Raw genomic sequence first — 10,210 nt, forward strand, 5'->3', positions numbered from 1 at the left:
CTGTGCAACTAATTTCAGAATCACATGTAGTTGGCATGTAGTTATAAACGAAGAATCACTTTGAATCAGAATCACATCGAGTTGTCCCAAATAATTGAACTTCTATAATACCTATAAATATAAGTCTTTTTTTTCCAAATGAACATACAATTCTCTTCTCTCACTTACTCCTTTCTCTATCTTAATAAAAATTTGCTTTCATGGCATCTTCTTCCAACAAGTTTCACTATCATTATGATGCAAATGATGATAGTTTAGATCAAATTTTTCAAGAGCAATTTGATAAAGAATTAGAAGCTGCTGCAGAGGAAATGCCGGCCCCAAAGAATAAACGTATCTATATCGATAGAAAGCGGGAAGAAGGTCACAATCGGTTATGGAACGATTATTTTAGTGATAATCCCACTTACCCGGAGAAGTTATTTCGTAGACGATTTCGAATGAACAAATCATTGTTCTTGCGTATTGTCAATCGTCTCACTGCAGAAGTTCCATATTTTCGACCAAAAAAGGATGCAACCTTCCGGGATGGTGTATCACCGTTACAACAATGTACTGCAGCTATTCGATTATTAGCATATGGGGGTGCGGCGGATGGTGTTGACGAATATATACGTATTGGCGAAACAACGGCTCGTGCATGTTTGGAACACTTCGTCGTCGGAATAGTTGACTTGTTTGGCGATGAATACCTACGCCGACCCACAGAAGATGATCTGCGAAGGCTACTCTTTTATGGAGAACGACGGGGTTTTCCCGGGATGGTTGGCAGCATCGACTGTATGCACTGGAAATGGAAAAATTGTCCAACCGCTTGGAAAGGAATGTATTCACGAGGCACCGAGAAACCAACAATTGTTTTGGAGGCGGTGGCTTCAGAAGATCTATGGATATGGCACGCATTTTTTGGAGCGCCAGGTACTTGTAACGATTTAAATGTACTTGACCAATCACCAGTATTTAAAGACATTATTTACGGTCGAGCTCCCGAACTGAAGTACAATGTCAACGGAAGGGAGTATAATTTGGCTTACTACCTGACGGATGGCATTTACCCCGAATGGGCGACATTTGTTAAATCCATCCCACGACCACAACACCCGAAACATTGTTTGTTTGCAGAACATCAAGAAGGTGCGCGAAAAGATGTTGAGCGTGCATTCGGAGTCCTCCAATCTAGATTCGCGATAATTAAAAATCCATCTCTTTTATGGTCCAAAGGTAAAATAGCATATATTATGCGAGCATGTCTCATACTCCATAATATGATTGTTGAAGATGAACGAGATTCATACACTCTCGAACAAGAATTGGAACAAGAAAATGGAACCGGAACTACTCCGGGTCGATCGTTTTCAGTAAGTATGGCTTCAAATCTCGAAGGTCTTGGTGATGGTCACACAAGAGTTCATGATAGACAAGCACATCACCAATTGAAAGAGGATTTGATTGAGAATATATGGAATAAATTTGGATATTAAACTTTGTATTAATTAAATAAAATGTTTGTTTGTTTAATTAAATAATATGTTTGTTTCTTACAAATTTCCAATTGTATTTTGTTTTTCTTTTTTTTTTGGAATCAATTTTAAATTAAGTTTTTTTGTTACTTTATTTAATTAATTTTATTTGTTAAGCACACCCTTGATAAAGTAATCTTCCTTTGAGGATGTCCCATGTTCTTAGCCTTAATACAATATTATACTACTATTTTCACTATAAGCACACATCTAACTGCTCCCCCTTTGAGGATGCCCTTAGTAAATAGAGAAAAGCTCACGAACCCAACAGTAAAAGAATGGAAGATGCATTAACTGACGGTAGAAAGACGCATTCATATCTAAACGATGCGTTTCAATCTGCACGAATGCTACAATCTGTTAGAGAGAAATTAAAAAGAACCTACGAATCTTCCTTTGGCATTTGCTAACTTCTTTTGGTATTTGCTAACTTCTTTTTGTTTCTCTGATGAATGAAGGCAGAATAAAACTATTTGGTGTTCTGTTTTATGTCTAGATGAGTCTTTTGCTTGACTTTTATTCAGGGGAGAAAAGAGAAGTGATGCTGTTTATTTAACCCGTTGATCTTTCAGGTCTTGTTCTTCTTCAATTTGCTTAACGGGAAATGCAACCTCGCCATCAGCGGTCGAGGTGCTCTGGTCTTGGGTTCGAATCCTCGTACACAGACGAATCCTGCATCATCATCAGAATCGTTAGAGAACATAACAAGTGTGTATACTATGTTGATAAGGAACAATGTGATTCTAACGTGTACCTCTCCAGAAGCAGTACTGAATTTGTTCAGTCGACATACCTGCATGTATTCCTCAAAACATTTCAAGAACTTTTTTTTTTTGACAAAGAGTTATGTGTTTGAACATTTTTTTTGCTAAGTGTGTGTTTGAACATTTGATCATATGTGAATGCTTTTACCTCTGAATATTGATGTTACCGATGTCCCGAAGTAAACAGTTCTTCTTGGTAGATCCCATATCCATTCTCTAGGAACATCGATGGGTTTGAGACTGGAATCATGGTCTGCAAATAACTGCAAGATGAAAATAACAAGGATCAAGAATCAAAGTAAATAGATAGAAAGAATTGGTTCGCTGTGTTTCTGACTTGTATTTTTCAATTAACATACCTCGTTCACTTGAAAATATGTGCCATTAAGGGGAAAGCTTCCTCTCATGGCAGTTCGACAAGGTATCTGAGAATGATTGAAAAAAAAACATATCAGTAAGTAACTTGTACTCTCCCTTCTTATGAGCACTACAAAAGATCTAGACAAATCTCACCAGAAGAGTTCCTCTAACTGTCTGTGAATTCGCTTCCCTCACGCTGTTGCACTCTGAACAAGCCTCGTCAAAGCACATTTTGCCAAACGCTTGCCCTCCACATTTATGTCCAGGCGGCTGAGCCGAATTAGCCGTTTCCCCTGTCAACGTCCAAACAACTACATTAGTTTAAATGCCTTGATTACTCGGGGAAAGCAATAGTGAAACATTGTATCCTCACCAGGTGTCCAAATAGCTAAGAGATAAGGACTTGGGTCATCTGGTTCTCTTTTGTCCATCTGTTTTCATCAAATGAGTATTTTTATACAGTTTTGTTCAAATGAAAACACCTCAAGTATAGAGAGAATAAACAGATTTGTCTTACACCAGCAAGGAGACGATGTGAATCCGGGAGCTCGTACCTGCAAACAGACGACACATTTATCATTTACCTTGTCTATCTATACTAAACAGTTGTACCTTCTCAAGTCATAATGTCCCATGGCTGACCCACATGCTATAAAACCAGATTGAGAGGGATGTTTTCTTTTTTTCCCCAAGTTATATACGAAAGATGAAATATAGGAGATATTGTCTTACACTTGGTGCTCTGTCCTGAGACGGCTAATGTTCTTTAGTTTGGGAGTTGGAATTGAAGTTGTGGATGGATCCAAAGCAACCAAAGCCTTTGACATGTCACCTTCTTGGAGCTCCATGTTTCTCTTCATGTGTTCCTTAAGCGTCTTGCCGAATTGCGTAATGTTGAGTTCAATCGTTGGAATCTCGTCAGGGTCCTCGTTGTAGTAAGCATCTTCAATGTCACTCTCTGTTATCTCAGTGCATTCTTGCTCGGGCGTAGCAGGCTCTTCTATTATGGGTTCCGAGCTTCCTATATTCCATGGTGCTTCCCTTGTTAGAAAACTATCCAGAGGAGAAGGTAGTTCCATCATCGGGATGGGTGCAGGAGAAAAGGATTGGTGAGGGACTGGGATAGTTGCAGTGGTTAAGATCTTTTCCTCTGGTGCCGGCAACGCAAGTCTTGCACTGTTACCATGACACATCAGTCATCGACTCTCCAATTAGAAATAGCTACTTTGGCATGTGTATTGCATAGAAGTAGACATGCATGAACGGTTTGCTTACCTAGCATAAGCACTAGCAAAGTGCCTGCACTCTCCTCGCATGGGACATGCATTACAGTTTGGTTTACTCTTCGTGCAAAATACCTGACATGAGTTCACATGATTTAGAGACACATATTTTGACCAGGTACCTGCAACGCTTCAAATGACCATACGATAAGATTCAGAGCTTAGAGCAATAATACCTTTCCAAACGTAATCAACTGGTAGTGTAATTCATACCTGAATGAATACAAGGACGCTAATTAGTTTCACTGTTAGTAATGAGGGATAGAATTCTAAAGAAGAAGAACTGATTATTTTTCAGAATAAAGGTGGAGTTAATGAGTATACAGAGTTGGTTGATCGAGTTTGCAAAGTCTTGGCCAAAGAAACTTTTGGATGGACTCAAGCACTGGGTATCTGTGGAAGCAACTGCACGGTTATGACTGCGAAAACCAAATTTTTTAGTTATTTGAACGATAAACAAAGAAACGTACAGCTCAAGAAGGTGTAGTTGAAGTGATTCAGGTAAAGGTTGTAGAGGCACCCATCCAAGCCTAACGGCTATCCTTCCGACATTTGTGTCAACCTTCACATACGAGTTCCAACTTAGTTAACCAGGGGTTTTTAATTATAAGTAGCTAATGATATAGTCCGACTTACAGGGAAAGCCAGATTGTGGAGTGTCAAGAGTCTAACGCATTCTACACTTTTCAAACCCAATCCTCTTATGCTCAAGAGATAGTCCCTGTGAAATGATCATGAGCAGCTTGTTTCAGTATTCAGTCTGGCGTAATTGTTGAGTAAAATGATCATCTAAAATTTTGAATTACTTTGCTTTATCAGGATGAACATCCCTTAGCCATTCAAGATCGACAGCACCGTGATCCTTGACTATCCTTTCAAGGAAATCCTGCAATATTTTCAGTCAATTTAGATAAAGACTACATAATTTCGAGACAAAAAAAAGTTAAGAGCAATCTAGTTTACCTTAATCCTTACAGCTAGCATGTAATTCATTCCTCTTTCTTTGATAGCATCAGAAATTTCATGGATGCTAGCACGTCTAATGGCTTCATAATCTATAGAGTCCATGCTCTCTTTGCTTCTTTCTTTTTTCCCTTGTTTCTCCAGCACATCTCTTCTAAGGCTATCCCATTGGCTTGTAGGGTTTTTCCCAGCAGCAAGGGTTCCTTTCATCTCACGTTCCATGGTGAAATTTGTTGGTACAAAGTTCATTCCAAAGTCTTCTATATCTACCAAATCTGCCGTCATGTCAGGTTTCTTCTGAGCAACATTTGAAGTTTCTTGTATTTGAACATCACCAGATTCTTGATGCAGAAGCGATCTTTCATCAGACAAGTTTGGACTCCCAATTTGCACTGATAGTGCTGATCCACTTGCACTCTTTGTTTCAGATCTGGTTGTAGAAAACTCTGCGTCTGATTTGGAACCTGAACAGGATCCAACTCTCCCGGACGATTGAAATGGCCAACTCCCAGGATCAAAGGAATCTTGTGATGATAACACTTCCTCTTCTAAGTTCTGACTACTGTTCTCTAAGAAACTAAATCTTTCGATTCCAGAATTTGAACAGTACCTTTGCTGCTCTTTTGATCCACTATCAACCCCAGAAACTTGCGTGTCAGACGAAGTTTGAACCTTTTCCTGCCACGGAGGGATGTCGTTTAAGTTGAGAATACATCCTTCTGGATCTTCAACAACTACGCTTCTAATATTCCTTTCATCTTCTCGTTTGCTGCTTGATTTTGGAGGGAATCGTGCGGCTAGAGACATGAAAGCAGAGCTGCATCATAAAAAAACACCACTGATTATTTTCTGTCTTTTGGAACTCTCTTCGACATGCTCAATTTCTTAAAGCAACCGTAATACATACCTTGAAAGGTGATCTGTGACATTCTGCGTAAGGAAAACTCCAATGACCGAATCAACCACCGATCCCTTCCATGGCGAAAAACGTCTATCTCCTGTGAACGAACATTCAACCCCAAATGGTCACAAGTATAGCAGAAAAGTAAATAATTGACACAGCAACCATTCAGCTGTCACCATAGCAGCACACATATTCTTCAAGACATGCAATATGAATATTATTTGCCTATGGTTTACTACTGAGGATTTAAAAAAAGAAAAATTCACACAAGAAGTATATATCTCTTAGGTATTCTAGTAAATGTGGTATTCTGCTTATCTGTATGCTATTCTTGAATTGTTTCCCTAGTAACTTTATTATTGTGATTTCAGGAAAAAGCTTTAGCTGATACCTGTGTTTCCTAACCAGACACGAAATGTAAAAAAGACAACTTAAGTGTGTTTATGGGTAAATTACCTTGCACAAGATGCATACGGGCAATAAATGAATCGGCCCTTCCTCGGAAAACATTTCTCTCTTCTTCCCACCACTTCTCTTTTTTCTTATTCATCTCTTCATCGCCCTCTTTTTCTTCTTTCCCCATCAAAAGATTCCATATTCGAGTTGTTTCATCATCAAGGTCAACTTTAGGCCTTGGTTTTTTCTTCTTGGCCTCATATGGAACAACTGCACCATCTCCTCTGTAGACGACAAGTGCATTCTGCTCTTGTTCTCTGCTTTCTTCTCCTATATATAGATTCTGCAACCTGTATATTATTTCTGCAATACAATCTTCACGTAGAAGTTCTCCTGATTGACCTGTTCAATTTTGGACACATCAGTTAATAAAAACTCAAAATGTATCACACAGAGATTGCAGAATATAGTTACCTCTTGCTTTTCCTGAATCTTGTTTGGACTTCGTCCCTTTCTCTTTAGCCTTACTTCTTGATGAAGGTGCCTTGGCTGGAGTAGGTTTGTAAACCTGGATCTCTGAGGCATGGGGTGGCGGAGGTACTGTTTTCTTTCTCCCTCTAGGGCCCTTTCTTGCCGGAGTTTTCGGGACAATACATTTCTCACTATCTGCAGAATTTTGAACTAGACTGGAAATCTCTGAGGTATTATGGGCAGGTGGAGGTACTGCTTTCTTTCTCCCTCCCTGGCCCTTTCTTGCGGGAGCTTTTAGGACACCACTTTTGTCTTTTCTTTCGCCATCAGTTGGATCATCCTCGATATCTATTACCTCAGGAGCCACGCCGTTCAGTTTTTCTTGTACTGCTTTCTGGATTTTCATTTTCTTTGCAGCATCTAAATGTTTCGCACTCCCGCTACTGTTCTGTCTCTCCACATTTTGTGGTTGAGCAATCTGTTGGAGCAAGGGCCATTGAGCTACTGAGTTTTGCATACGTCCCATCGCGAGATCATGCTGTCTCTTCGAACCCCTGGCTTCTGGAGTTGGCAAAGAAGAGTTTTGAGATAAGGCTTTATTGCGTACGTCAAAATATTCAGCATAGGATCTCTCTTGAGATGGGATGCACTGCTTTCCTTGGTGAAAATCTTGAGGTAAAGAACCGTATTCAGCAATGCTGCTTCTTTGCCATGTCCCTGCAGTCCCATTCGAAGTCCTGGAAACAGATCCCATATACAGATTTGTTGCCGGAGTTTGTGATTGAGGATGAGATCGAAGCCCAGAGGATGGCATGCAGCCAGCTACCATCTGATTGGAGTGAGTAAAACCTTTAGGAGCTCCAGGTTGCTGGTTCATCAAAGGTACGCAAGGCTGCTGGCCTCTCATTGGTGAAACAAGTTGCTGGTTTCTCATCAGAAGTTGAGATCTAAGGTTATCCAGCAGCATCCCATGGTGTTGCCCCCTGGGTGACATAGCAAGCTGCTGCATGTCTGACGGTGATCCATATTGTCTATTCCCAGCAGGTAAGCAAGTCTGCTGCATGCCTGACGGTGATCCATATTGTCTATTTCCAGCAGGTAAGCAAGTCTGCTGCATGTCTGACGGTAATCCATATTGTCTATTTCCAGGAGGTAGGCAAGTCTGATGTGTTTGCTGATTCAGAAATAGAGGCTGGTTGTTCCTTTGGGGACCTCCTGGTTGCTGGTTTCTACTCGCCAATGCAGATCGTGGGGTTCCCATCAGATACATAGGTTGTTGGTTACCCAAGGCCAAGCGTGGCTGCTGGTTACCGACTGGAAAGCCACAGAGTTGATTTCTCATCTGAAGCCAAGCTTGTTCGTTTCCCATTGGGAACTGGCGTTGCTGGTTTCCAGTAAACAATCCAGGTTGTTGGTCTCTCGCCGGAATTCGAGAATGGTTTACTTCTGATCCTCTTGGCTGGTTCGCAGCCGCCAATCCATTGGTCTGGTCTACTTGTGTTACTGAATCCAGGCAGCTACCGCTTGTTCCACCAGCGACACCTCTGGTCTCGGTAAATGAGTTTGAACCACTAGTGTTCTCCAAAATTTCAGGCTCGGAGTCATCTAGCCCCACGTCTCCAGTTTTCTCCAAGTCAAAAGCTAAAGCTTTTCTGCAACTTTTCCGTGTGATTTCAAGGCTCGTGTTGCTCATATCTCCACCGATGGCTGGCTTGTTAGCTTCTGATTCTTTCAAGTTTGTCTTCTGAGCTTTCTTCCTTTTGCCAGTCCCGGTTGCTTTAGGTTTCACAGCTTCCTGAGATGCAGGTTTGCGTGGCTTCCTGATAAGTTTGCCTTTCACAAACACCTTAGGCATAAACTTCTTTTTCTTTTTGGAGGGTTTCTGCTGAGGTGTCTGGTTAAGATCAAACCCCAGATCATTTTGTCTGCTGCCATCCTTAACAACAGACGAGGAGGCCACAACGCTGTGTATGCCGTTGTCAGGTATCTGCCCAGTGTTTGTCGTAATAGCTTCCAGGAATCCATTATCTCGACCTCCTGTTCTGCACAGATTAGGCGTTGAAGGCACAGATTGAACAGAACTTTCACAGATATACCCAACTTGTTCTTCTTCTCTTGTAGGTGGAAAATTCAAATTGTAAAGAGGTTTGCTACTCGCTGGAGTTCCACCTGTGGGAAAAAAAAAACTCAACTTTCTCATGAACTGATACGGACTATAATGATAGTATGCAGTGCCAATGCTTATAAAGTTGTCACATTTATGCAAAAGACCAACATAACACAACAAGATCTAAGCAAATGTTCCACACTAACTACTGTTAAAAAAAAAAAAAACTGAAATAGAAATTAAACTCACATTGGAAGAGATGATCTCCACCACTGAGGAGGGTAGTGAAGGAGAAGGGCATCTGATCGTTATCCAACAAGTCGTCCAGTTCAAACACATTATAGGCAGGTTGAGAAGAAGCAAAACTGCTCCTGCTCAAAAGCTCATCGCTCAGCAGCCCTGTGGAGTTAGGATCTGCAACAAGAGTTGATCTAGCTTGCATGGGTTTCCTGGGAGTAACAGGAGTCCAAGAAGCCATGAATTGATTATTCTCCAAAGGGAGTGGGACAAAACCATCCCTTGACTTCATTCTCTCTCTTCACAAATTTGTTAAAGACCAAACATTTGAAAGCAGTGCTGCGATCATAACTCCTTTTTTAAGTAAGAATCTGCAAAACATAAAACGCAACAAATGATTTTCCCAGATACAGAAACACATTCAATTAGGAAAGATGGTGAAAATCCAGATAAATAAATTAAAAAATTTGCAAGGAGGGAGAGAGAGAGATATGATGAAAGAAAAAGCAAATCTGGGTTTTAATGAGGCCTTCTCAGGTGTTAAATAGCTAAAGATTATGATCAGAAAATAGAAACTACACATTGATTAAAACAAATTCTCAGTAGATCGTGTGATCTGGAGATTTAACAGGACAAATTTTAGATATAAGGAAAAAGAAAAAAAAAAAGGAAATAAAATTTAGAATCGGAAAATGGAGGTTGAAGCTCACCGATCTGAGGGAAGCGTGGGAGGTTTCTGATTCTCAGTCAATGCCGGAGGAACTGAGTCAGCTCTGCCGTTAGAGATAGAGAGAGAGAGAGGTGTGATGATGAAGAAGAAAACTCAGAGAGAGAGAATGAATAACATTTTATGGGGAAAATAGGTGTAAATAAATAGCAACGAATCACATTAGCATTATGTTGAATACAGACAAATTATTCTTCTTTTTAATTAATACGCAGTGACCAATGCATGCGTTTGTATAAATCTCCTGCATGGCTAGAAATCCTCGTACATTCCGTTTGTTTCTTAATAAGTGTCACTTTTAAAATCTCGTTCTATATCTTTTTATATAATTTACCTTTTTAATAAATAAAAGATCTTTTATTTAAATCTTTTAAATATTGTTCATTTAATTAATTATACACTAAATAAAGATATATTTAATAAACATCACAACTTACATATATTTCAACAACTTTCTTAATCTGTGTGAAAAATGTCA

General features: G+C 40.0%; 2 protein-coding genes across 2 annotated transcripts; one reads left to right on the plus strand and one right to left on the minus strand.

Moving 5' to 3' along the window:
* The first annotated feature begins 200 nt into the window (after positions 1-200).
* On the plus strand, positions 201-1,481 carry LOC108824733 (uncharacterized). Its single transcript, XM_018598127.1, has one exon. It carries the CDS (start codon positions 201-203, stop codon positions 1,479-1,481), a length of 1,281 nt encoding a protein of 426 aa, XP_018453629.1.
* Positions 1,482-1,791: 310 nt separating this feature from the next.
* On the minus strand, positions 1,792-9,865 carry LOC108827527 (transcriptional activator DEMETER). The gene is made up of 20 exons (XM_018600939.2): positions 9,716-9,865; positions 9,018-9,376; positions 6,665-8,830; positions 6,251-6,592; positions 5,798-5,888; positions 4,891-5,707; positions 4,734-4,813; positions 4,564-4,648; positions 4,398-4,489; positions 4,252-4,320; positions 4,104-4,140; positions 3,920-4,002; positions 3,377-3,820; positions 3,162-3,198; positions 3,018-3,075; positions 2,798-2,937; positions 2,644-2,709; positions 2,433-2,547; positions 2,275-2,313; positions 1,792-2,192 (listed from the first exon to the last, which is right to left on the minus strand). The coding sequence occupies exons 2-20, from the start codon at positions 9,295-9,297 to the stop codon at positions 2,089-2,091; spliced, it is 5,145 nt and encodes a 1,714-aa protein (XP_018456441.1). The 5' UTR covers positions 9,298-9,376; positions 9,716-9,865; the 3' UTR covers positions 1,792-2,088.
* Between the last annotated feature and the right edge of the window lie 345 nt (positions 9,866-10,210).

This window comes from Raphanus sativus, chromosome 9 (assembly GCF_000801105.2).
Source record: "Raphanus sativus cultivar WK10039 chromosome 9, ASM80110v3, whole genome shotgun sequence".
Taxonomy (NCBI): domain Eukaryota; kingdom Viridiplantae; phylum Streptophyta; class Magnoliopsida; order Brassicales; family Brassicaceae; genus Raphanus; species Raphanus sativus.

Excerpts from the sequence above, each read along its gene's own strand:
- LOC108824733 (XM_018598127.1), top strand. The coding sequence starts at position 201 with ATGGCATCTTCTTCCAACAAGTTTCACTATCATTATGATGCAAATGAT.
- LOC108827527 (XM_018600939.2), bottom strand. The coding sequence starts at position 9,297 with ATGAAGTCAAGGGATGGTTTTGTCCCACTCCCTTTGGAGAATAATCAA. Across the intron at positions 4,003-4,103 it reads AGTTGATTACGTTTGGAAAG|GTATTTTGCACGAAGAGTAA; the intron begins GTATTATTGCTC and ends AACTCATGTCAG. Across the intron at positions 2,938-3,017 it reads CTTAGCTATTTGGACACCTG|GGGAAACGGCTAATTCGGCT; the intron begins GTGAGGATACAA and ends GGACGTTGACAG.